Here is a 27,980-nt window from a genome sequence, read left to right on the forward strand (position 1 = left end):
CCCACGGCAACTGTAAACACCAGACCCAATCAATCGATCAATAACTGAATCAACCGATCACTTCTCAACCAGCTTTTCAGTCAGGTATACAGTACACAGGAACCAATCAAAACATTCATCCATTCCTTCATAACAAGCACATTTCACACATCCACGGGACAAAGAAATTCCTTAGTCTTCTGCAAAAACTAATCTCAAAGATGACATACAAAGTTGTACTGAAAGTAGCATTTATTCATTCCACCCAAACTGAGCCGGTCAAGTAACAGATCACAGCATTTGGCAGTAGTGAGGTGTCTGTCCGTCTACTGGTTGGTCTAGTTGTCCTGCTGTAAGGGTGATATGTAATGGAGACACATCAGCAGTATAGTCCAACAGCATCAGATCAGTCATATTCACTAGGCAACAAAGAGTAGAAATTGTCTAAAAAAAATGCAAATTTTGTTTTTTCCGTTGCCAAACGTTTTAATATGGTGTTCCCTAATGAATACAATCCAGAGACTCTCACAAACAATCACTAAAGCATTTTAAGTCTATGGTCAAGCATAACAGAATATTTTCTAATGAATCTGTCCAAGGTAAACAACTCCAGAGTCATTAGGTAGTTTAATTGTTTTAAGGGGGGGGTGGATTTTATAAAGTTGACATCTCCTGGTGTTATGTCTAAGTGTAACAGAAACAGTGAACATTCCAGGCCTATTGAGACTATCAAGGCAAAGGTAAGTACTTGAGCTCCTGTGACCTCGCTATAAGCTTATTGTTCGTACCATGTGATTGGTTGCCCAGCGTTAACAACCAATGACATTACAGTTAAGTGTACTAAAATGAAGGCAGCTCCACTCCTGTCCAAGTAAAACTTACACTTCAGTCCTCCTTACTTCAGTGACTTAAGACACAATACCCTTCCAATAATTGATTGCAATCCTTACCCAATAGAATTCTACTGTAATACTGTCAAATAAATTGTCAAACTTTATACAAACAGAATCTTTTGACCTTATACAATGACAGTCCTCATGGAAACTGTAATACAAGCCAACTCCTCAAACATAGACCAATGTTCTCATTCAAAGTGCTGAGTTCTCATAAGAAACTCTTCATAAGACATTCTGTCCTTATAAAACACACTGTACTCATAACTCATGCAAAGTCCTGAGTTTTCATAAGACACTCTTCATAACACAAAGTCCTCATATAATGACTGTGTGGATCGCCACCTCCTCCGATGACGTAATAACAAACTCCTCCTCCTGCTGCTGCTGCTCCATCACCTCGCCCATGTCCTCGCCCCCCGTCGTCGTTACCATGGTGACCGTGCCATCAGGCGTTTCCAGGGCGCCGCCTCCTGCCAGAAGGGTTCCGTCGCTGATGGCTGAGGCCAGCGTCATGGCGACCTGCGCGGTCAGGTTCTCAGGCGTCGCTATGGTGATGGTGTCACCACAGTCGGAGATGGATGTGCCCTCGTCCATGGAGACGTTGCGCACAATGATTTGGTGGCCGCCGACGCCGCCACGTGATTGGTTGACGATCTGCTGTACCACCTGCATGATGTGGTTGCCCATCTGAAAGGTGGGTAGAGCGGGGATAAGTATTGAGAAGCCTTCTTAATGTTTATCTAATAGTTGATTTATCTATGTCAGGGATCATCAACTAGATTCAGCCGCAGGCCGATTTTTTTCTTGAGCGGATGGTCGGGGGCTGAAACGTAGACTGTAAATTGACCACAAAAAGTCCAAACATATGTTTTACAAAACATTTCAAAACTTGCTTATATTTGTATACAATCACGTCTCTCTATTATGCGTGGGAATACTTGGGAACAGATTTCTTAAATTAAAATTACTTGATTGTAAAAACACCAGGAAACCATCATGTCCAGCAATGAAAATCTTTAAACAAAATACATTTAGTTAAAAATAAATTTTGCTACGAAAACTTGAGGGGCCAAATAAACCCACCCATGGGACAAATTCGGCCCGCCAGTTGGGGAACGAAATTAAGTTTTGGTACAATTTTTAAAGGCAGACAGATAATTTGTTGGATTTTTTTGGTTGATCTTTTTGCGTTATGATGAACTTCACAGGGTGGCGGACATGCATGGTGAGGAGCTTGATGCTCCTTTTCAATAAATATCCAGGGTCTTATTATTCTGGTGACAAGATGATCGATGCTTGACAGCCGTTTCACAAATATTCTCGCTCTTATCCATAATAACCTCATCATGTAGACTCGCCTACCTGCAATGTATTTGCGAGCTGTTGGCTAGAGTGCACGTGCCAGAGTAGGCATATTTGCTATTTAACAGTTTTTGGTAGAGTTGAAAATGCGATGGAAACACATTGAACGTTAGATTTTTATTCGGGAATATGAAAATGTAAGTGGAAAAAGGACGTGTGCACTACGTCAACACACTGATATCAGCAACAAGTCAGTTTGGTGGAAACACCGGTGGAAAATCTGCATATTTTCCTTATGCAGATTATTTTATATTTGCATGAAAATCTGTCGCCAATTGGATGTAAACATAGCTTTGGTCACATGTTAAATATACGTCTATAAACGAGCAAACAGTGAAAGGTGGGACTGATGTATGTGTGGAGGGAGGTGAGCGCTAGTCTAAGCCATCAAGACATAAAACCACTAGAACACAATTTCATGGCTCCAGGAGAAATAGGAGAGCAGAGCACTGACCTGATTCTGGTTGTCTTGGATGAGAGTCACCTCCTCGCCCTGCCCCCCCTCCTCCTCCTCCTCCTCCTCCTCCTCTCCAGGGGCCTGGGGAGAAGAGACAAGACACGTGAACTACAGAACCTTCCATACATAGTGACAGCATCATTTGTGAATGTGATGATGCATCTAATTTCTGTGAGAAAAACACAGATCAATATTCTATTAACTGCGTTTACAGCAGCACCTTGTCTGTGTTGGTGCCAAAAGCTATGCCAGGTCAAGTTGAAACATTCAGTGAATTCAGCAAAAAGTATGGATATTACTTTCACATTTTCGGCAGTGTGAAGTGGGTAATAGATCCATTAGGAGAATAACCCCCCCGCCCATCTATAAATGGTCTTACCCTAATGATGTACTCCTGGGTGTCAGCCACCACAGAGGAGAACTCCACCAGCACAGCGTGGGGGTCATCTGACATGATGGCTGCTGTGGCCAGGCTGTCTGCAGATGCCTGCTCCTCTGAGACCAGCATGCCTTCCTCCCCAGACCCCTCCTTCTGGCCAGCATAACAGCCACCTGGACACACAAACACATCAATGTAATCCTGTGTAGTGCCCTTTGGCTGTTTGCTTGTGTCAATTGTGGAATTGATAACATGTATAGGCTAATATGGAAAATGGCTAACTTCATCAATTAAAAATCAGGGCCAGTGTCAGCCTATCCAAAGTAATGTAAGTCGGGAGTACACGCATAAAGAATAGTAACACTAATATCACTGATAAGATCAATGCCCGATACATCGGATCCTATGAATCTGACATTGATCTTAATGCTATACATGACCCAGGAGACAAGTGTTAATCATCCTGACCTTTGGCACGTAAGTGGCGGTTGAGGGTGCCATGCTCGGCGAAGCCCCGCCCACACTTGTGACACTTGAAGGGCTTCTCTCCGGTGTGATGGCGGATGTGGCGCACCAGAGAGCCCTTCTCCCTGAAGCCCCGCGAGCAGAACTGGCACACGTACGGCTTCTCCTGGGCGTGCGTCCGCTGGTGCACCTGCAAGGCATTCTGGGACAAAAGGGGAGGGGATTTTAAAAAAAAATTAATCGTCATCTGTTAGTCAACCAATTCACTTCTGACATGCGAGAAAAATTACTGAGATAACCGTTCAATCGAAGAAGCTCCGAAACTTGACTTAACATTAGCAGACTCCTGCCATTTAAGAGACTAAATAAAACTTACGAAAACCAGGAATTCAACAACTTTCAGTCAGAATATTTTACCTGCTCACGGCCTCCTTGGTTTAAATAAAAGTTGAGTATGAACAAACCTTAGTCTTGTATCCCTTGTCACAGCTGTTGCAGTTGTACGGCCGTTCCTCTGAGTGGGCCCTCATGTGTTCTCGGACGTGTCCGATGGTCTTGTACAGCTTGCCGCACTCACCACACTTATACCGCCTCTCACTCAGGTGGACCTCCATGTGCTTCTTCAACAGGTAGCCTGTCAGGAAGTCTTTGTGACACATCACACACTTGAAGGGCTTGCAGCCTGCAGAGAGGAAAACACACAGATCAGCTACTGTAGGTCGTGTTCATTAGTGAACACAACAGGTAGTCCCTCCCCTTCAGACCGGTTTCCTTGGAGACTAATGAACACGACCCAGGGAGAGAGAAACTGGGGAGATTTGAGAAAATGTAAGAAACAGGGAATACATGATATAGATGTATCTGATTTTGAAACCTTGGCTGAATCCTCTTATCACCCCAATCATTTGATATCAATGGATCACCTATGGTGTGTGTTGACTAATGATGTAAAGAAACAATGGGTTATGCTGAGACTATCGTTAAAGGAAATCATTAAAAAGACAGAGACAGTGGTCTTACCGAGGTGACCTTTGACATGGAAACGGAGGTAGTTGAGCGCCTTAAAGGAGCGACTGCAGTGAGGACACTTGTGACTTTTAGACGGCGGCAGATCCTCCTGCTTGTCAGACATGTCCTACATGGCAGGGCAAGGGACATACATGTTTATCAACCTCCTGCTGTAGGTGAGAGTATACATCATGTTTATCATTCTCCATTGACTAACTCACCACCATCTCCTCAGCCTCCATCTCCACACACTCCTCCATCACCTGGATCTCCGTCATCCTGCCCTCCACGTCCCTGACCTGCAGGACCTCTTTAGGCATCCCGTCCAGTGCCTGCTCCTCGGCCACCTCCACCTCCTCAGTCTCATTGACTGCCTCCAGAGCGATGCCAGAGTTGATGATGGCCTGGCAGATGAGGTTGTCCCCCTCGGCCACCAGGGCATCTGCCTGAGCCTGCTCCAATATAACCTAGGTATGGGGAACCAGACAAGAACAGTGGGTCAAACATGGCTCTAGGAAAAATGTGCCATCCAAATAGGTTATATTAAACATCAACAGAGATTTGGAATACAAAGGAAATGCTTGGGGGTGGGTTTCTCTATTTCCTTTCATCTGCACTGATGTGATAGAAATGGACAGGCATTCAAAACATGGCCTTCACCTATCCTGTGTTTTCAGATCACTACAAATTAACAGGTGTGAGAGGAGACGAGGAAGACAGTTTACAGTACTGGAATGCATCCAGATCTCCACACACCTGCTGTTCCTGCCCTTCTCCCTCTATCTCCATGTGGAAGTGGACCTCGTGGATAACTTCCTGTCCTCCGCTGTCAGTCTCCACCACGCTGACCACTGCCGCCTGCGCTTCCTCCTGCTGCTGCTCCACTTCCTGCTGAGCAGCCAATGAGGCGGCCTCTGCCTCCACTCCTGAAATAAAAAAAATGACACCATCAATACCTATATATTTCCCTGTCCAGCTACTTATCTACCGATAGATTAAATATATGGATCTTTCTATCCATAAATGTATCTTTCCATATTGTAATCTCCCTCTTTCCATATAAACAAAAGTACACTACCAGTCAAAGGTTTTAGAACACCTACTCATTCAATGGTTTTTCTTTATTTGTACTATTTTCTACATTGTAGAATAATAGTGAAGACATCAAAACTATGAAATAACACATGGACTCATGTAGTAACCAAAAAAAGTGTTAAATTAAAATATATTTTACATTTGAGATTCTTGAGGTTCATTCGGTAGTCACCTGGAATGCATTTCAATTAACAGGTGTGCCTTCTTAAAGGTTAATTTGTGGAATTTCTTTCGTTCTTAATGCGTTTGAGCCAATCAGTTGTGTTGTGACAAGGTAGGGATGGTGTGCAGATTATAAAAGACGAAGTCCATATTACGGCAAGAAGAGCTCAAATAAGCAAAGAGAAACGACAGTACATCATTACTTTATGACATGAAGGTCAGTCAATGCAGAACATTTCAAGAACTTTGAAAGTTTCTTCTACTGCAGTCGCAAAAACCATCAAGCGCTATGATGAAACTGGCTCTCATGAGGACCGCCACAGGAATGGAAGACCCAGAGTTTCCTCTAATGCAGAGGATAAGTTCATTAGTTACCAGCCTCAGAAATTGCAGCCCAAATAAATGCTTCACAGAGTTCAAGTAACAGACAGATCTCAACATCAACTGTTCAGAGGAGACTGTGTGAATCAGGCCTTCATGGTCAAATTGCTGCAAAGAAACCACTACTAAAGGACATCAATAAGAAGAAGAGACTTGCTTGGGCCAAGAAACACAAGCAATGGACATAAGACCGGTGGAAATATATCCTTTGGTCTGGAGTCCAAATTGAGATGTGGTGTGGGTGTACAGATGATCTTCGCATGCGTATTTCCCACAGTGAAGCACGGAGGAGGTGTGATGGTGCTTTGCTGGTGATTTATTTAGAACCAAAAAGGAACATTTAACCAGCATGGCTACCACAGTGATACGCCATCCCATCTGGTTTGGGCTTAGTGGGATGTTCATTTGTTTTTCAACAGGACAATGACCCAACACACCCCCAGGCTGTTTAAGGGCTATTTGACCAAGGAGAGTGATGGAGTGCTGCATCAGATGAACTGGCCTCCACAATCACCTGACCTCAACCCAATTGAGATGGTTTGTGATGAGCTGGACTGCAGAGTGAAGGAAAAGCAGCCAACAAGTGCTCAGCATATGTGGGAACTCCTTCAAGACTGTTGAAAAAACATTCCAGGTGAAGCTGGTTGAGAGAATGCCAAGAGTATGCAAAACTGTCATCAAGGCAAAGGGTGGCTATTTTGAAGAATGTCAAATATAAAATATATTTTGATTTCATAGTTTTGATGCTGAGCACTTGTTGGCTGCTTTTTTTATTATTCTACAACGTAGAAAAGAGTACAAATAAAGAAAAACCCTTGAATGAGTAGTTCTAAAACGTTTGACCGGTAGTGTATGTGGAAACCCCTTCAAATTAGTGGATATGCCTATTTCAGCCACACCTGTTGCTTACGGGTGTATAAAATCGACCTTACAGCCATCCAAACTCCATAGACAAACATTGGAGGTTGAATGGCCTTACTGAAGAGCTCAGGGACTTTCAACATGACAGCTCAGTGACTTTTCAAATCAGTTCATCAAATGTCTGCTCTGCTAGAGCTGCCCCGTTCAACTGTAAGTGCTGTTATTGTGAAGTGGAAACGTCTCGGCACAACAACGGCTCAGCCGTGAAGTGGTAGGTCACAAGCTCATGGAACGGGACTGCCGAAGCGTGTAAAAATCACCTATCCTCAGTTGCAATTCTCACTATAGAGTTCCAAACTGCCTCTGAAAGCAATTGTCAGCACAATAACTGTTTGTCGAGTGCTTCATGAAATGGGTTTCCATGGCCGAGCAGCCGCACACAAGCCTAAGATCACCATACACAATGCCAAGCGTTGGCTGGAGTGGTGTAAAGCTTGCCACTTCTAACTCAGGAGCAGTGTAAACACGTTCTCAGGAGTGATGAATCACGTTTCACCATCTGGCAGTCTGATGGAAGAATCTGGGTTTGGCGGATAACACGGAATGCATAGTGCCAACTGTAAAGGAAGAATGTTGGAGGAGGAAGAATGGCTGGGGCTGTTTTCATGGTTTGGGCTAGGCCCCTTAGTTCCAGTGAAGGGAAATCTTAACGCTACAGCATACAATGACATTCTAGATGATTCTATGCTTCCAACTTTGTGGCAGAAGTTTGGGGAAGGCCCTTTCATGTTTCAGCATGACAATGCCACCGTGCACAAAGAAAGGTCTATACAGAAATGGTTTGTCAAGATCAGTGTAGAAGAACTTGAGTGGCCTGCAGAGCCCTAACCTCAACCCTATCAAACACCTTTGGGATGAATTGGAATGCCAGCCTCATCACCCAACATCAGTTCTCGACCTCACTAACACTCGTGGCTGAACGGAATCAAGTCCCCACAGCAATGTTCCAACATCTAGTGGAAAGCCTTCCCAGAAGATTGGAGGATGTTATAGCAGCAAAAGGGAAACCAACTCCATATTAACGCCCATGATTTTGAAATTAGATGTTCGACAAGCAGGTGTCCACATAATTTCAGTCATGTGGTGTATGTATCCTACCATCTATCCATATATCTACCCACCCATGCATGATCCCTCAATCTTTTGACAGACTGCTACCTTTCTGCTGTCCGTCCTTGCTGACGAGGATCTCCTTGTACTGGTTGAAGCGGATCTTCTCAGTGCAGGGGGTGATGGACTTGAGATGTCTGGTCAGAGCCCCTGACTCCCTGAAGGAGAGCCCACACAGATTACAGCGGTACGGGCGCTCGTCTGGGGGAAGAGAGGGAGAGAGACTGATGATGGAGATAGGAAATGAAGCTGCATATGTCACATGCAGCAAAATCTCATTCTGAGCCCGCCCCCTTCCAGTCCACTGTACCTGTGTGACGGCGGTTGTGACGAATCAGGGAGCCTTTGGTGCGGAAGGCACTCCCACAGAGCTCGCAGGGGAAATTCTTATTCTCACTGTGGGTGATCATATGGGTTCTCAGGATGTTTGTCTAGAAAAAAGGTATACAGAAAAATAGGTTTGTTTGATAGAGCATAAACAAGGGAAGAACAAAATAACTGATAGTCATGATTTCCAAACTTTCTTCCAGACTAGACAAGGTAGTGACAATCTGTATGGGTTCATTCGCAGATCTATATCAACAGGAAGCACAAGTGCAGTACAACTCACTGTTTTGAATGTCTTCTCACATGTTTGGCAAATGTAGCGTCCATCTTTGTTGACCCTGTAGACTGGCTTGTCTGCACCGTCAGGGCTGTGGGCCTCGGTCCCCTCTGTTAGGACAGTAGCCTTCCCTGTGCCACCTCTCTTCCTGCGACTTCGAGAGGAGTGGCCTTCAACTTCTACCTCACCTGAGAGAACTTAAGGCTGGTTAATTTTTTTGACTAACCCATTTCAACTGGGCATGAAAGTCAAAACAGGAGTAAATTGGGTTTCTGACAGAATATAAAGTCTTTGCCATGAGAAGAAACCATAAATCAATCAGATAATGCCTTATCAGTTATGGACAGATGATACTGAAGAGTGCCAGAGTGCAAAAAGTCAAGGAACATTGACTGACCGTTGTTATTGGACTTGTCTGGTTCATCTGAAGACAGTCCACTTCCATCCATTCTTGTCAAGGTAGCAGAGGTTCCATCTGGGGCAAAAACCTGACCAAACAAACGTTGACATATCACCCCATGCATTTATGAATTCTACAATCTACACCGAGAAGGCACCGGGTGTACAATTGTCCGGGCAAGCCTACCTCTTGGTTGTTATCCCGGGGTTTATTGACGGGCAACTGGGGTTCCTGTGCCCGCGTGCAGTTCTGCTGAAGCTTGTGCTGGATGAATGCCTCCAGCGTACAAAACTCGGACTGGCAGCGTCCGCACTTGTGGACATCTTCATCTGCAAGTGAAATGCATGAAAAAAATGCGTACAATCAAGAACAACACACTTCAAAATAAATTGTAAAACGTTCAATGTTGTTGACTGACTGGCTAGCTAATTAATTGACACATGCAAGTGACTGGACATTGACATAGCTAAGTTAGCTAGCTACTGTAGCAAGTGCAGCCGCCAGCTAACTTAGCTAATGTTAGCATATTTAGCAAGCCTGGCTTGTTGGCAAGGCTAAAACCGATAAGTGCAAAGTTAAACTACAATCCGAGGATGCTAACTAACTAAATCTGACCAGCGCGACCTACACTAGTTGGCTAGCTAGCTAGATATATAGCATTGACCCGATACAGCGCAAGCAAAGATGTGGCGCAAGCTAGAGTGCACCGACCTTATTTTGTCGCCTACGAAGCAAGCTAGCTAGCAGCTAAATAAATTGAATCAATTGGAGTGGGCCTACATATATTCCAATAAAAATATATGACTGTTTTTGCGCGTAAACTGTCTTTACCTTCATCTCCGAGAGTTGTTTGAATTGTGACGATGTTGTTGCCGTGATCAGTTTGCTCGCTCACTGGTTCTGCCGTATTATTATTTTCTACATTCATGTCGTTTGAGTTCTCCGTCTCTGTCGCAACGCTACTAGAGGGAAAACATGGCGGATTTACGACCTCGTAGTCATAACAACAAAAGTGCAATACGAGGGAAGGAGGGAAAAGAGACAAATCAGGACCACTTGGATTTTGACTTATGCGTTTTACCAGATTTGGGTAAAAATTGCCTTTTTACCACCTATTACATGGCCAACTCTGATGTCTGAAATTATCATGCGCAGGATTTAAATAAATATCATCAAGACTGTTGGGAATTTGAATTAGCAAAATATTCCAGAATTTGACATTTTTCACGACATGTCTGCTCTACAATGTGAGTGTATTCCATCAAATCTATGCCCCTGTCATTCTCTACAAGAGGGCAAACTTGTCCACAGCATGGTATTGATGTGATGCCTCATGATTTCCGTATTATTTTCATAGGGATACCCACCGTGCGGTGTGAGCACGAGCCGCGAACTGTCAAACGAATGAAACGTAACCCGATTGTTGCCTGGGGTCGAATTTTGTAGACTAATTCCATGCATGAAACACAGGCACAGCAGCTATTCCAAAGATTATGATAACAATGCGCTTGCATTATTTCCCAGACTTCAAACAATACGTGGACATGTCAGATAAAGGTCAATTTACTAGCCTGGATGATTTATTTAATTGAGGATGGGTGCAACTTCTCTCTACTGTAGTATATTCTGCTGCACAGAGCAGAGCGCTATCTTTTCGCAGTGCTTTTTTATTATTAAATGCTGGGTGGGTGCGTTCATTTATAGGTCAGTTGGTAGTGTGTGTGACGAGATGCCACTAGCGTAACGCGGAAGTTCGTTGAAAGTTGTCGTGCATTTCATGTACAGTAGACCTTCCACAACATTCGGTGTTCAAGTTCCGTTTTCCGGGAATTGTAAGTGCAGAAACATTAGGACAACAAACTACATGCACGCTCCTCACCGGGTAAGGATTTATTGTAGCCTTCCGCCACCTACGTTTAATCTACATCGTCATTGAGTTGATGCGTTGACACCTGTGAAGTTGGATAGTCTACTGTTCATACAATTCATTCATATTGAAAATATCAATGGCAGCGCTATAATGGATGCTATACGCAGGTATATGAAGTATATCCACTTTTTCCAAGTGGGAATTGCAAATAGGCTACGAACTTTTAATCCCCGCTGATGCATATCAAGTAGCTTAGTCTAGTGGAGGTATACACCGTAGCAATTATGTAGGCTAGTATAATAGTGAAATCATGCACAAAGTATACTACATAATCGCAAAGTACGTGAAGTATGTTCGCATGGGCGCAGCACACATAGCCTAGTTTCAACCGAATACAATCTTTCAGGCAGGGGTGAAAGTACAATTCATTTATTCCCGGTACGGGACCTCCTATTTCCACTTGCAACATATTTCCAGCCTCCAAACAATCAGTGGTGAATGGAAACATACATCTATTACACAAAACACCAACAATTGTAATGACGTGGTAATTGTCTTTAGGCTACACTGTATGCGTCCACTGCTGTCCGCTCGCGTCTCGTGTGTCGGCCACTCCTCTACGCCTTGGCAAAATGTCCGTGTGCTCGTCGAACAGCAACGCATTTTGGAGAGTAGGCTGCTCATTTTCATGCCCCTGACATGCGGTTATGGTAAAAAGTGTTGTAATAGCCTACAGTTTCCTTGACATGTTGTTTTAATTATGGTGAAAGGCTCATGTTTTACCGGTACTGGTACGGCGTAACCCCACTATTTATTTTGCCTGGACACGGTACTGGACCGACTTACTTTCACCCCTGCTTTCAGGCAGCAAGAGCGCGCAGCCGCTTGGAGCAGCTCACAGAAGAACGACATCGGTAGCGGGCCATTTCCTGGTTGCAATTGATTTAATTTTGTTCAGTTAATGTGACAAAACAAGCAAGTATAGTGTACAGCATGGATGAGCAACTTTGATGGGGCTGGAAGCCACAGAAAAACGGACCTCATCAAGAGGGGCCGCAGTGACTCGTATGGTCTGCTTACCATATCCATATTCCTTAAATTTAAGAACGGGAAATATAGCAAAGGTGCACATAGAACAAATCTACCACTTCTTAGACTTGCTTTCGATGAGAATGACAGATCTCTAACACATATTTCTATGTTAATTTGTTGGGTCACCCAAAACATTACATATTGCAGCTTTAATAGAAAATGACTGAAAAGTGAAAGTCACCCAGTAAAATTCTACTTGAGTAAAAGTTTACATTTACTTAAGTACAGTGATGGAAAAAGTACTAAACTGTCATACTTAAGTAAAAGTCAATGCTATAGGCCTACATCAAATTCCTTATAGAGCAGTGGTTCCCAAACTTTTTATAGTCCTTTACCCCTTCAAACATTCAACCTCCAGCTGTGTACCCCCTCTAGTACCAGGGTCAGCGCACTCTCAAATGTTGTTTTTTTGCCATCATTGTAAGCCTTCCACACACATACACTATACAATACATGTATTAAACATAAGAATGAGTGTGAGTTTTTGTCACAACCCAGCTCGTGGGAAGTGACAAAGAGCTCTTATAGGACCAGGGTACAAATAATAATATTGTAATAATGAATCATTTTGCTCTTTATTTAGCCATCTTACATATAAACCTTATTTGTTCATCAAAAATTGTGAATAACTCACCACAGGTTAATGAGAAAGGTGTGCTTGAAAGGATGCACATAACTCTGCAATGTTGGGTTGTATTGGAGAGTCTCAGTCTTAAATAAGGTGAATGCACCAATTTGTAAGTCGCTCTGGATAAGAGCGTCTGCTAAATGACGTAAACGTAAATGTAAATAATTTTCCATACACAGTCTATGCCTGTATTTAGTTTTCATGCTAGTGAGGGCCGAGAATCCACTCTCACATAGGTACACGGTTGCAAAGGGCATCAGTGTCTTAACAGCGTGATTTGCCAAGGCAAGAAACTCTGAGCGCACCCCTATCCAGAAGTCTGGCAGTGGCTTCTGATTAAATAACATTTTCACAGAACCGCTCGTTGCAATTTCGATGAGGCTCTCTTGTTCAGATATCGTTAAGTGGACTGGAAGCAGGGCATGAAAGGGATAACGAATCCAGTTGTTTGTGTCGTCCGTTTCGGGAAAGTACCTGCGTAATTGCTCACTCAGGTGCTTCGCTATATCACATTTAACATTGTCCGTAAGCTTGAGTTCATTTTCACACAAAAATCATACAATGATGGAAAGACCTGTGTGTTGTCCTTGTTAATGCAGACAGAAAAGAGCTCCAACTTCTTAATCATAGCCTCAATTTTGTCCAGCACATTGGATATAGTTGCGGAGAGTCCCTGTAATCCTAGATTCAGATCATTCAGGTGAGAAAAAACATCACCCAGACAGGCCAGTCGTGTGAGAAACTCGTCATCATGCAAGCGGTCAGACAAGTGAAAATTATGGTCGGTAATGAAAACTTTAAGCTCGTCTCGCAATTTAAAAAAAACGTAATCACCAGCATATGTTGTAAAAGTATTACATGATCACGGCCCATATTGTTTTATTTGAACTTTATTTAACTAGGCAAGTCAGTTAAGGATAAATTCTTATTTACAATGACGGCATACCGGGGAACAGTGGGTTAACAACAGATTTCTATTTTGTGAGCTCGGGGATTCGATCCAGCAACCTGTGGCCCAATGCTCTAACCACTAGGCTACCTGCCGCCCCATAGCTATGCATAATGCAGAAAATACATGAGAGTTTAGTTGCCTTGCTTTAACAAAGTTAACAATTTTTACTGTAGTGTCTAAAATGTCTTTCAAGCTGTCAGGCATTACCTTGGCAGCAACAGCCTCTCGGTGGATGCTGCAGTGTACCCAAGTGGCGTCGGGAGCAACTACTTGCAAGCGCCTTGCCACTCCACTGTGGCTCCCTGTCATGGCTTTTGCATATTTGACTGCCATGTGGGTATTATTAAAAACTTGAACTTGAAAATGGACTTTAAATATTATTTTCTATTTCTCTCTGTCAGCTGAAGCACCATGGTAACAAAAAGGCAGGCCCTCAGAGCTGTTGCACTTTGTCTGGTGCTTGTTGCTGCTGTCAAACTTCTGCTTTCGGAATACAGGTGAGACATCCTACCATGGGCACAATCCTCATTCAGTGAGGTGTTGGTAGACTCATATGATATAATATTGTGTTTTTCTTAGCCTCTTGGGACAGCCGTTCGTTCTGGGTGCTGAGATTATTTTATTAAAACTTTCTCAAGCCTGTATTAGTCTTCAGAAGAAAATAAAAAAGTTACTGTTTAAATCTGTCTTGTTCCAGAACTGAAAGGAAACAGAAGTTGGCTATCGTGGATCCTGGCTCATTTTGGCACCAGGGACCAAAGGTGAAGGAGGCTGTTACTGTACACAAGTCAGAGGTTCTAAACTCTTTTTTTAACTGGGCCCAGAAACCAGAGGTTCCAGAGCCTCCAGTAGAAAAAGGAGCAGACACAGCACCTCTGGAAACCAGCAAAGGCCCTGCAAGAATAGTACACCTGGATCTGAAAGGTGCTGCACCCAAAGTCAAATACATGAAGCAGGTGAGAAAAGTTGTTCTCTCCTTGAGGTGGATCCCCCAAAAATGTTATTTGCAGGGCCTCACTCTGGATAAGAGCGTCTGCTAAATGACTAAAATGTAAAATGTAAATATATTCTTTATAAGGTGTATCCCTTTCCTGCAGACATGATGGGTGGAATGTTGTTCATATAATTTAATAATTAATAAACATTATAAAAAATCCAGTGTTTCTATGTCAAACGGCTTTGTTATATTTCAGTCTTCTGTGATGTATGTATATAAAGTGTACAATTGGGATGCAAGCTCCCAAAATGTAATACATTTCAACTCTATATCTGAAATGATACAGGTGTCTTATTTTTTTAAGTCTGTAACCATGTGTGTGAGGTGTATACTTTTGTTTCAAAGTAGATTTATTTAAGACTACCAAGAAACACTGTGTGGCCCTGATTTAGCCCACTGCAGTAAAAGGTTTTAAGATTCATATTTTAATGGAGATACTGGCATATGGGTAGTCTTGTTTATATAGTATAGCTATATAATTGAATTGAAAAAAAATGCAGTATACAGCTTTATCCACCAGAACCAAAGTCATTGTGATGGTTTCCATTCCAGATCTTCCCGCTCTTCTCCTCTCTGGGTGCTGATGGTGTTCTGCTAGAGTACGAGGACATGTTTCCCTATCATGGAAACCTGACGATTCTCAGGTCACCGTATGCCTACAGGTGAGCACCAGATGGTGATGTCTCAGTCAATTTATGATTGATAGGAAAAAACTAGGGCCTGGAGTTTTCCTTGTCAGATCGCATGTCACGAGAAACTCCTGACCCTGATGATAAAAGTCAGAACTAGGATGGACAGTCCATAGAGACCTGTATTACTGTTCTATTGGATTATTAGTGTTCTATTTATATATGTGTCACAGTGATGAACAGTCTGATGTATATCTCTGTGTTCTCTGTTAAACAGTATGGAAGATATAGAGGAGATAAAGAGCCTAGCCAAACTCAACAAGCTGGAACTGATTCCTTTAGTGCAAGTGTTTGGACACCTCGAGGTAAGTCAGGGATAATGTATCAGTGATGTAGTGGGGGAAAAAATAGGTGGTTATGCTGTTCACAGTGAGTAAAGTAATGCTCCCTATACTTTCAATGCATTTTTCCGCAAAAGGTGGGTAAACACCCACGCAAAATAAGAAAGTTGCTTAAACAGCATTTATGTGTGTTTACCTGCCACTGAATACTAAATGCTGCACTATTTAAACACTTGCCCCCAACCCCCTTCCCCAATACACGTGTAAATATTGGACCATAAGTTGTGCCTTCCTGTATTATACTTATGGTAAAATGTTTATTCTACTGAGCCATTTCCTTTATGTTCGTATTCTTGTCTTTTATTATTTCTTATTGTTGTTGCATTGTTAAGAAGGAACCTGCTAGTAAGCATTTCATTGGACGATGTATACCATGTGTATCCCATACATACGACTAATAAAACTTGAAACTTGAAGCACTACAGCACTGGTCTGTATGTATTATACTCATATTGGTTCCTCAGTCTATTATACTTCTGGTAAAATGTTTATTCTACTGAGCCATTTATTTTACGTTCTTATTCTTATTTTATTTATTTTTATTTAGATAGGCATGTCAGTTAATAACACATTCTTATTTACAATGATGGCCTTCCCCTGCCAAACCCGGACGACACTGGGCCAATTGCGCACTGCCCTATTGGATTCCCAATCGCGGCCAGTTATGATACAGCCTGGATTCGAACCAGGGTCTGTAGTGACGCCTCTAGCACTGAGATGCAGTGCCTAAGACCGCTACGCCACTGCCATACTGTTTTATTCTTTCTTATTGTTGTTGCATTGTCCAGAAGGAACCTGCTAGTAAGCATTCCATTGGACGATGTATACCATGTGTATCCCATACATATGACTAATAAAACATAAACTTGAAACACTACACAGCTGGTCTGTATCTATTATACTCATATTGGTTCCTCAGTCTCTCCTGAGGCTATAATGACCTTAAATAAGCGGATCACTTGTTTCATCTTCTAACCATACCAGAAAAGCAAGAATAACTATACATTCCTTGGAATGCTCATTTTCAGTCATGACTGCACTGAGACCAGAGCCATGCTAAATATCTATCTAAATATATGGCTCTGAGTGATACTATTCCATAGTATTGTGTAATGAAATTGAACCACTGTCGCCTGCGGGGTAAAAACTATGCCACAAATCTCCTCTTTAATCTGTCCTCCTCTTATTTCCTCTGTATAGTTTGTGTTGAAACATGAGAGGTATTTCCACCTGAGGGAGGTGAGGGCTTTCCCTAACAGTCTGAACCCCCACCATCCTGGCTCTGTGGCTCTGGTCAAGGACATGGTCTCCCAGGTCATGGACTGTCACCCTGACGCACGCTGGTTCCACATGGGGGCTGATGAGGTTTGTGGGTGGGTGTGTGTGTACATGATTTTGTGTGTGTGTGTGTACGCCGTGTATTTGTATGTGTATGAACTAGAACACTACTAATGTATGTAATCCTATCTGTCTGTATGACTTTCAGTTCAGCAGGATATTGAGATATGCAAATAAAGTGCAAATAGATTTTGATAAGACCAATGAGATAGGCCTACATCTTTCATACCCCCTGGCTTCTATAGTTCCATTCGTAATACTGTGTGTGTGTGTGTGTGTGTGTGTGTGTGTGTGTGTGTGTGTGTGTGTGTGTGTGTGTGTGTGTGTGTCTCCATGTTCCTCAGGTGAGGGGTCTGGGAGAGAGCCAGGACTCTAAAAACTGGTTACATAGCAACAAGGGGGACGTTGGGAAAATGTTCCTGAACCATGCAGTGTCATTGGCCCGTTTCATCACAGAGAGAAGGTCAGGGGTCAGAGTGATTCTGTGGGACGACATGTTGAGGAAGATCAGCCCTGCTACTATTAAAGGTGTGATGATGAGATCTCCTAGCAGTCCTACTGTACTGTGAATTGATTAAATGGATGTATGTTTTTCTAATTAGAACTGACTGACTTCAGGACACACAAGTGCTTCTATGTTATATCTTTATTTTTTTACTTTATACCATGTTTATTACAATGAATTATGCCATGTGCATTACAATGGAAATTGTTAAACCCCACTAAGTGTCTGACTAGTTGCTCTATAGCTGATTGTTCATCTGTTCATACCCCTAGAGTCAGGCCTGCAGGATCTTGCTTCCCCAACAATATGGAACTATTTGAAGAAAATGGATACAGATGGTATAGGTATGTTTATGTTTTCAGCCATTATTACTTTTTTTGTAATAATATTTTTTTTATTCAAAAATTCCACCCCAGATACAAACATACACATACGAACAACAATTTACAGACAACACAAACATTGACTACAGTTAATCTGCCCAGATTCGCATGCTCACACCCCCATCCCAAGTGCCTGCATAATCTTTTGCCACATAGCCTTAAATTGCACCAATTCGTTTTTTTCGGTCACCCATGCTATTTAAGTAATATATCATGACATTTTCCATTGTGTTAATGATGGTGGATTGATTGAGTCCCAAGTTTTTAGTATATGTTTTTCAAGATGAGAAGAGAATTGTCCAGCCCATTGTATCTCACTACACCCCCATATGCCATATGTCTTGAGATATGCAGACAGACGGATTAAAAGTAAGCTTACATTGTAATACTTATAACATGCCAACTTTCTAGCTCCACCAATAACTTTTGGACTGTATCGCATTCCCAGAAAGCATTGATTATTGAGTCATATTTAGTTGTACACTTAAGACATGACTGTCGTTGTGCTGTAGAATTTGTGAATGGTGTCTCTTGTACAGTATAATAAATTGTATACATTAATTTATACTGGACTAAGCATACATTTTCGTTAACTAAATTCGTTAGGTATGCTCCGACATCCCCTCCATCTTGTGCATACAAATCAAATCAAAATCAAATCAAATGTTATTAGTCACGTGCCGAATACAACAGGTGAAGACCTTACAGTGAAATGCTTACTTACGAGCCCCTAACCAACAATGCAGTTTAAAAAAATACAGATAAGAAATAAGATAAGAAATAAAAGTAAGAAGTAATTAAAGAGCAGCAGTAAAATAACAATAGCGAGACTATATACAGGGGGGTACCGGTACAGAGTCAATGTGCGGGGACACCGGTTAGTTGAGGTAATATGTACATGTAGGTAGAGTTATTAAAGTGACTATGAATAGATGATAACAACAGAGAGTAGCAGCGGTGTAAAAGGGGGGGTGGGGCAATGCAAATAGTCTGGGTAGCCATTTGATTAGATGTTCAGGAGTCTTATGGCTTGGGGTAGAAGCTGTTTAGAACCCTCTTGGACCTAGACTTGGCGCTCCGGTACCGCTTGCCGTGCGGTAGCAGAGAGAATAGTCTATGACTAGGGTGGCTGGAGTCTTTGACAATTTTTAGGGCCTTCCTCTGACACCGCCTGGTACAGAGGTCCTGGATGGCAGGAAGCTTGGCCCCAGTGATGTACTGGGCCGTTCGCACTACCCTCTGTAATGCCTTGCGGTCGGAGGCCGAGCAGTTGCCATACCAGGCAGTGATGCAACCAGTCAGGATGCTCTTGATGGTGCAGCTGTAGAACCTTTTGAGGACCTGAGGACCCATGCCAAATCTTTTCAGTCTCCTGAGGGGAATAGGTTTTGTCGTGCCCTCTTCACCACTGTCTTGGTGTGCTTGGACCATGTTAGTTTGTTGGTGATGTGGACACCAAGGAACTTGAAGCTCCCAACCTGCTCCACTGCAACCCCGTCGATGAGAATGGGGGCGTGCTCAGTCCTCTTTTTCCTGTAGTCCACAATGGTCTCCTTTGTCTTGATCACGTTGAGGGAGAGGTTGTTGTCCTGGCACCACACGGCCAGGTCTCTGACCTCCTCCCTATAGGCTGTCTCATCGTTGTCAGTGATCAGGCCTACTACTGTTTTGTCATCTGCAAACTTAATGATGGGAGCCGCTACCTGACCAAAATCAAGTCAAATTTATTTATATAGCCCTTCTTACATCAGCTGATATCTCAAAGTGCTGTACAGAAACCCAGCCTAAAACCCCTATGAAAAACTCCCTAGAAAGGCCAAAACCTAGGAAGAAACCTAGAGAGGAACCAGGCTATGAGGGGTGGCCAGTCCCCTTCTGGCTGTGCCGGGTGGAGATTATAACAGCACACGGCCAAGATGTTCAAATGTTCATAAATGACCAGCATGGTCAAATAATAATAATCATAGTAGTTGTCGAGGGTGCAACAAGTCAGAAACTCAAGAGTAAGTGTCAATTGGCTTTTTCATAGCCGATCTTTGAGAGTATCTCTACCGCTCCTGCTGTCTCTAGAGAGTTGAAAACAGCAGGTCTGGGACAGGTAGCACGTCCGGTGAACAGGTCAGGGTTCCAGCAGGTCTGGGTCAGCAGGTCTGGGACAGGTAGCACGTCCGGTGAACAGGTCAGGGTTCCATAGCCGCAGGCAGAACAGTTGAAACTGGAGCAGCAGCACGGCCAGGTGAACTGGGGACAGCAAGGAGTCATCATGCCAGGTAGTCCTGAGGCATGGTCCTAGGGCTCAGGTCCTCCGAGACAGAGAAAGAAAGAAAGAGAGAATTAGAGAGAGCATATTTAATTTCACACAGGACACCGGATAAGACAAGAGAAATACTCCAGATGTAACAGACTGACCCTAACCCCCCGACACATAAACTACTGCAGCGTAAATACTGGAGGCTGAGACAGGAGGGGTCAGGAGACACTGTGGCCCCATCCGATGAAACCCCCAGACAGGGCCAAACAGGCAGGATATAACCCCACCCACTTTGCCAAAGCACAGCCCCCACAAAACCCAGGATAAACCTCCGGTAGTAATTGGAAACCCTAAAAATCGCTGCACCTCCTTTACCGTGGTTGGAGTCGGCCAATTACGCACGGCTGCAATGCGGTCACTCTCCATCTCCACTCCTGACGTAGATATGTGATACCCTAAGAAGGAGACGGACTGTTGAAAGAACAGACATTTCTCAGCCTTGACATACAGGTCATGCTCCAACAGGCGACCAAGTACTCTGCGCACCAGGGACACATGCTCAGCGCGTGTAGCGGAGTATATCAGAATGTCATCGATATACACCACTACACCCTGCCCGTGCAGGTCCCTGAAAATCTTGTCTACAAAAGATTGGAAGACTGATGGAGCATTCTTCAACCCATACGGCATGACGAGGTACTCACCCTGAGGTGGTACTAAATGCTGTCTTCCACTCATCCCCTTCTCGGATACGCACCAGATTGTACGCACTCCTGAGATTCAGTTTAGTGAAGAAGCACGCTCCATGCGTTAACTCAATTGCCATGGTGATCAGAGGTAGTGGGTAACTGTATCTCACCGTGATTTTATTTAGACCTCGATAATCAATGCACGGGCGCAGACCTCCATCCTTCTAATGTACCCCTGACGCAGGGATTCGGAGATATGTTTCCATAGCCACCTTCTCCACTTGCGACAGGGGATACACGTGACTCTTGGGAAGTGCAGCGTCTACCATGAGATTTATTGCACAATCCCCCTGTCGATGGGGTGGTAATTGAGTCGCCTTCCTTTTACAGAAGGCGAGAGCCAAATCGGCATATTCAGGGGGAATGCGCACGGTGGAGACCTGGTCTGGACTTTCAACCGTAGTAGCACCAACGGAAACCCCTACACACCTACCTGAGCACTCTCGCGACCACCCCGTGAGAGCCCTCTGTGGCCAAGAAAAAGTGGGGTTATGACTAGTTAACCAAGGTAGACCCAGCACCACAGGATACGCAGGAGTGTCAATAAGGAAAATACAAATGTTTTCCTTGTGACCCCCCTGCGTCACCATACTCAAAGGAGCTGTGGCCTCCTTGATCAAGCCTGACCCTAATGGTCGACTATCTAAGGTGTGAATGGGAATGGAACATCCACGGGTACAATAGGGATCCCTAAACTACGAGCAAGAGCTTGATCAATGAAATTCCCAGCCGCGTCTGAATCTACTAGCGCCTTATGCTGGGAACGCGGGGGAAAAAAATCAGGAAAAGTAACAGACAAATATATGTGCAACAGAGGGCTCTGGATGAGAATGGTCCAAACTCAACTGGGGTGGCACCAGAGTGCCCTGCTTGTTACCTCGATTCCCAGAGGAACCCACCCGGCACCGACCAGCAGTGTGACCTCTGCGGCCACCGATGGTGCACGAGCGGGAACCCCCTCTGGTCTCCCTGTGCACCCCCTCTCCCAGTTCCCTGGGTCTAGGAGAGGGGGTGCGGGAGGATGGAACCACCAGACCCCGATCTAGACGTCCGTGATCAGCCAGCAGGTTGTCCAGCCGGATGGACAGATCCAACAGCTGGTCGAAGGTGAGGGTGGTGTCTCTGCAGGCCAGCTCCCGACGGACGTCATCATGCAGACTGCAGCGGTAATGGTCAATCAGTGCCCTGTGATTCCATCCCGTACCAGCTGCCAGGGTTCTGAATTCCAGGGCGAAATCCTGGACGCTCCTCGTCTCCTGCCTCAGATGGTAGAGGCGCTCACCCACCGCTCTGCCCTCGGGTGGGTGGTCGAACACTGCCCGAAAACGGCGGGTGAACTCCTCATAACGGTCCAACGCCGCATCTCCTTCTCCGCACACAGCGCTGGCCCATTCCAGGGCTCTCCCAGTGAGGCACGAGACGAGGGCGAAACTCTTCTCACGGTCAGTGGGAACTGGGTGAATCGTGGCCATATAAAGTTCTACTTGGAGTAAGAAACCCCGGCAGTTGGCAGCACTCCCGTCGTAACCCTGAGGCAAGGCTAGACTGATCCCACCGGGTTCCGGTTGGCACGGGGCGCTTCGGATAGACCCCGGTTGGGCTGGTGGAGACGCTGGATGAATTCCCTGTCTCTCCCATGTGCTCCTCCACCTCTCTGACCGGGGTATCTTCTCCTGCTGACTTCAATATAATGGTCGGTGATTCTGTCATATTGGTGTATGTTGGTGGCAGGGAAGTCAGGCGCAGGAGAAACCAACTTGGTTATTCTGGAGTATTTCATTTAAAAAACAAACTCCACAACCAAAGTACAAAATAACATGGGTAACATAATACCCGTCGCACACCGATACAGAATACACGTAACATAACAAAAACAATCACCGACAATGACATGAGGGGAAACAGAGGGTTAAATACACAACATGTAATTAACGGGATTGGAAACAGGTGTGTAGGAAAACAAGACAAGACCAATGGAAAATGAGAAACTGATCAATGATGGCTAGAAGGCTGGTGACGTCGACCGCCGAACACCACCTGAGCAAGGAGGGGCATCGACTTCGGCAGAAGTCATGACAACCAAGTCATTTACAGTTTCTATGCCTTTAGTTTTCTATGTGGACCAATTTATTGGTGAATTCTGAAAAGCTATCCAAGGATTGTTCCATAGGGTTGCATTTTATGGGAGTGATATTGGTTCTTATAGAATACGTTTCATTTTCTTCCATATTGTTAAAGTGTTCTTAACTATGAAGTTGTTCATGTTCTTAGCTTTATCCTTTGAAAATAGACACATGAAAAGATTCTGGGGATGAGCATGTGCATCTTCAATATGTACCCATTGTTCCTCTTTAGTGAGTTCAACTATATGTCACGAGTAAAAGCCTTGGGTAGCGAGTTGATACAATTCCAAGTCTGGAAGGTTAAACCACCCTCAGACAGGAAGATGGAAAACTTTCCTTTTTATTCTAGGAATTTTATTTGTCCATATAAAGTATGTTATGACCGAGTATACTTTTTTAAAGAATGTCTTCGGTAGGGTAATTGGTATTAACGATGAGTCTAGACCATTGTAAAGGTGTTTACACCTTTTGAATAAGAGAGGGAAAATATTATGTTTACCAATACCCCATTTTATTGTTTTCTATTTTGAACAGGAACGTTGATATCTAGATACCATGAGGCCGGTTTCAAGGGTGTATGGTTCGCCAGTGCATTTAAAGGGGGCACAGGTATTGACCAGCGATGGACCCCTCTTGACTATCAGCTACAGAACCATCTGTCCTGGATAAAGGTCATGAACTCTATGACCAAATACCCCTCCGTAACCCTCCATGGCATCCTGCTAACCGGATGGCAGAGGTAAGACATTGATTAGGGTTGCAACATTTCTGTAACTTTTCCAAAATTCCAAGGTTTTCCAGTAATCCTGGTTGGAGGATTCCGGATTTCATGCGTATTCCCTTCTGATTCCAGGAATATTTCAATAGGGATTTCTGGAAAACCTGGTAATTTGGGGGAAATTACCAGAATTTTGCAACCCTGACACTAATCAACCACAATTGACTCTGATACTGATGTCTTGGTAATGTTCAAAGTGTGTGTACTAAACCAGAGCATGCAGAAGATATACTGTATAAGGCATGATGTTATATAGTTGAACTAGATTACTTGACTCATAACACATTCCGTTGGCCCATTAATCTAAACCAACAGGACGATCCTGTCTTTTACTGTTTGTCTGTGTTATGAAGTGCTGCACCTCAGTGTTTGAAATATTTTACCCTCCAGGTTTGAGCACCATACAGTGTTGTGTGAACTCCTCCCAGTTGGCATTCCCTCCCTGGCTATGTGTCTACAGAGCTTAAAGCATGGTAAGTGCCTGGGGAACTGTAAAATAGGGACCTTCTCGCAGTCATAAGGACAAAGATTCAGCAGAAGGCAGGCAGGTAGAGGTGCAAATTAGTGTTTTCTATTCTATTTACACAGTGCTGTTGATGAGGGTGATACATTTACAAGTTGATATATTTACAAATGTCTGACTTCAAAATGTCAGTATTCAAAAAGAAAAAGCCTCCTGACAGGCAAAAACTGGCCTAAGCATAAAGGCACAGGTGGTAGAGCCCTACACGGGCATGAATTTTATACCCGAGCCCTACCCATGCCCGTGACGTTCAGGCCCTACCCTACCCAGGCCTGATTGCTTCTGCCGAATTTAAGGCCCGGCCCTGCCCGAAATCAGAAGTAACTGAATATCCATTGCAACGGCTCCGCTTTGGCTGCTCTGCTCAATGAAGAGACATGAGACAGCAGTTAGCTGTCTTTTCGTCACTCTAACTCTGACAAAACTCAAGGAACATTATTATTTCCTGTGAAATAATCTCTCCTGGTTTATATTTGATGAGGTTGAAGCACTTCTTACACCTTGTTATGATCTTAGTCAGATTTGACTGCTGCGCAGCAAAACACATGCAAATGGCTCAGCTTGAAAATGTTAGTGATCAATTTAGTTATACCCGAGTCCTGCCTATACCCTAGCTATTGATGATAAAAACAGTCCCTCTCCGGCCCTAACCCGATGTATAATGTTGGGTCCAGCCAGGCTCGGGTCGGGTAGCAGAGCTCTAACAGGTGGGGTCTGCTAGGCTCTGTTGCAGCCTCCCCAAACAAATCCTCAACCAGAACTCATGAGAACATAACCAAACGGCCACTTAATGGAATAATCCACTCCAAAACTATATTTATGAATTGCGAAATGCATCATATGATTCAAAACGCATCATCATCATCATGATGATGTGGCAAGTGACACTGCTTCTTGAAAATCCTATATCTTGAAAACTTGACTGCTGACAAAAAAAACGTAGGGACTGTATCAACAGTAGACTAATGAAAAAAATACCAAAAGATAGTTGTTGAGTCGATTTCTTTCTTTAACTACAATAAACCACACTTATCCTGGCACTATGTGAGAGTGGGTGCATTCAAAATGTACAAGACTGAGAAACCAGACAATAAAGCAATTGATAGAAAACTGGTGAATATAATGAAATAAACCAAAGCTTCTTACTCAGGAGTGTTGCGCAGTTTGTGAGCTCTCCAAAGAACGTGTCCACTACAGACATGAGATCGGTAAAGTATTACAGTACACCGGTCTTGTAACTAACATTATGCATGCGTCTGTTGGACAGGTGCATTTGACGAAAAGGCAAAGATGGAGGCTCACCACATACTGGGCTGCACCATCAAGGTGGAGAAAGATATCTGGTTAGTAGTAGTCTCAGTTAGTAGTAAAACAGTACTATTTAATCAAATGTGATGACCTTTCTTCAGTAAACTTCAACTGAAATACTGTTTTGTATTATGAGAAAGACCAATTGCAATTTTCTAGAGAAAGGAAAACGTACACCTGAAAATTGGTGAGAAAGGTGGAACTAGGTTATTTCTCTTTTGTGTCAGAGCAAGAGTGTGTGGCTACATTCCTTTCTTAAGTCAACCTGAACTGTGCCATGTCACATATGGTTTACTTGAAATGCCTTGCTTTGTGAACTTAACAAAGTATATGTTGTTTGGTAAAGTGCTTGACCTTTCTCTCCTGTTTGTCTGCCTCTGTAGTGAGGGGAGTGGAGCCTTCTCAGGCTCTCAGATCTACCACATGGTGTTTTACATTCACACAAACCTGCAGAAGGAGGTGGAGGCCCTCATGAAACACTAGTAAGCATCCATCGCTTTCATTTTTATTTGTGATTCCAGAGTGTGAAGAAGACAGCATAAGTAATTAGATAAGTCATTCAGAAGCAAAGAAAATACCATATATTTTTCTGATGGCAATTTATTGTCTATTCATCTGATGTTTATCTCATACAGCCACATCAAAGGGGGTTTCAGTCGCTACCACAGAAAATACAATTTTGCAAATCCAAGAATTATAGGATTCTTCCAAGGTCGGCTGAAGAAGTAAGTATTGTTTTTAAAAATGTTTGATGGTTAGCCATCACCTTTCTCTTCACCATTAACACCACAGAGACATTATCTGGACGTATGAGAGATATTCAGCCACTTGGAGGACAATGGAATAAAAAGTGCCTCTTCTTCGTTAGTTAAACCCTTGTCTCCTCTTCCAGACTGTTGGATAAGTGGGAGACGTACATAGAGAACTTCCGTATGGAGATGGAGGGTATCTACTTCCCAGACACAGTGGAGGAGTGGATGGAGGAGAATGTCAACGCCAACATGGATCTACTGAGAGAGAATGCCCGGGATGCCGAGCGAATCCTAAAACTGAACGGACAGCCCAAGTCACTGAAGACCTTCTAGTGACTGGTCTTGTACAGTCTCCAGACCTGATGCCATTGGGTTGGAACTTTGCACATAGTACCTGTTGATGGTATGTCTAAAGGAGTTTTTCAAGACCATGCGACTTGACCAGGAAATACTCTGGACCATAGTTATACTGGTGCTAGTTGTAGCCTGTAACTAGGGTCCACAATTTGGCTCTCTGGCTTTACAAGCCATTAACTGTGTGATTGTGCTGAATAGTGACGTGTCACATGGCTCATATTTACATTGCAAATCATGTTCTTTGTATACAGTACGGTAGCAGAATCTGCACTGAATCTGTTTCTTTGTATGTTTGTTTTTCTGTTTGTTTATTTGTAGTAGGGAGTTCTGATGTGAATAACATTCTGTTATAACACTGTCTGTATTACATTATCATTCTAAGTTTCCTGTATATGTTTTTTCTAGATCCTCCCTGTTGCCACATAATGATGCAACTAAGGGTTTTTGCCAGTAACCATGGTATAATATGTTTTTTTACTGCTTGGAATTTTAGCATGAGGGACTCGGATGGTCTATGAGTTATGAGCAGATATATGTTAATTACAAGTGTATGCTTGAATATGAACACTACAGAAAGGAACACTGATCCTGTTATGATCAAATTGCACTGTAAGATTTATGCAGTCTATATTATACTGCAATGTTAACATGCCTTTACAGCTTACAGGATGTAGCTCTTTATGTTCTATTGATATGCTGCTGCACAGTCTCAGGTTAAAACATTGTCTGATTGTTGAACATTGTTGAACATTGGTCATTACAAATTAATTGTGCAGTCATTACAAATTGAAGATTGTGTATTTTGCACATATTAGTTGATTATTCTTGTTTGCAAGTTTTACAAGTTATTACAAATTTTTATTACAAGTTTTTAACTTGATTATTGTTATTTTATTGTTAATACTGGATATTTTCTTTAAAGAGGAGCTCTGACAGTTCCCTGGATGTGTAGGTTATGGTATTTTGGTCACCTTGGGTTTACTTTATCATAGCCTACCTCAATGCTGACGGTGTACAATACCAATTTAAAAAGTACATTGATTCATAGATTTATATGATTTGATTCTGGTACGTGAATTCTGAGAGCTTAAATAAATGGGGTTCATACGCACATTATTTATTTTT

General features: G+C 43.3%; 2 protein-coding genes across 6 annotated transcripts; one reads left to right on the plus strand and one right to left on the minus strand.

The window, feature by feature from the left end:
* Positions 1 to 216: 216 nt before the first annotated feature.
* Positions 217 to 11,991, minus strand: LOC115205528 (transcription factor E4F1-like). Of its 3 annotated transcripts, none has more exons than XM_029771638.1 (14): positions 11,936 to 11,991; positions 9,406 to 9,548; positions 9,217 to 9,307; positions 8,826 to 9,016; positions 8,526 to 8,646; positions 8,264 to 8,416; positions 5,303 to 5,472; positions 4,768 to 5,013; positions 4,559 to 4,673; positions 4,003 to 4,220; positions 3,542 to 3,740; positions 3,074 to 3,246; positions 2,692 to 2,775; positions 217 to 1,562 (listed from the first exon to the last, which is right to left on the minus strand). In XM_029771638.1, exons 3-14 carry the CDS (start codon positions 9,266 to 9,268, stop codon positions 1,191 to 1,193), a joined length of 2,094 nt encoding a protein of 697 aa, XP_029627498.1. In that variant the 5' UTR covers positions 9,269 to 9,307; positions 9,406 to 9,548; positions 11,936 to 11,991; the 3' UTR covers positions 217 to 1,190. The 3 variants fall into 3 exon arrangements, with proteins under 3 accessions (XP_029627498.1, XP_029627479.1, XP_029627489.1); XM_029771619.1 differs by lacking the exon at positions 11,936 to 11,991 and adding an exon at positions 10,051 to 10,211; XM_029771629.1 differs by lacking the exon at positions 11,936 to 11,991 and adding an exon at positions 10,051 to 10,210 and having other exon boundaries at positions 8,826 to 9,007.
* Positions 10,235 to 27,968, plus strand: LOC115205541 (hexosaminidase D). Of its 3 annotated transcripts, none has more exons than XM_029771660.1 (14): positions 10,235 to 10,309; positions 14,163 to 14,258; positions 14,459 to 14,717; positions 15,311 to 15,420; positions 15,665 to 15,752; positions 16,989 to 17,153; positions 17,471 to 17,654; positions 17,904 to 17,975; positions 23,672 to 23,876; positions 24,306 to 24,388; positions 25,706 to 25,781; positions 26,130 to 26,228; positions 26,382 to 26,471; positions 26,639 to 27,968. In XM_029771660.1, the coding sequence occupies exons 2-14, from the start codon at positions 14,173 to 14,175 to the stop codon at positions 26,829 to 26,831; spliced, it is 1,710 nt and encodes a 569-aa protein (XP_029627520.1). In that variant the 5' UTR covers positions 10,235 to 10,309; positions 14,163 to 14,172; the 3' UTR covers positions 26,832 to 27,968. The 3 variants fall into 3 exon arrangements, with proteins under 3 accessions (XP_029627520.1, XP_029627512.1, XP_029627527.1); XM_029771652.1 differs by lacking the exon at positions 10,235 to 10,309 and adding an exon at positions 10,937 to 11,101; XM_029771667.1 differs by lacking the exon at positions 10,235 to 10,309 and adding an exon at positions 11,871 to 12,003.
* Positions 27,969 to 27,980: the final 12 nt, after the last annotated feature.

This window comes from Salmo trutta, chromosome 1, assembly GCF_901001165.1.
Source record: "Salmo trutta chromosome 1, fSalTru1.1, whole genome shotgun sequence".
Lineage (NCBI taxonomy): Eukaryota > Metazoa > Chordata > Actinopteri > Salmoniformes > Salmonidae > Salmo > Salmo trutta.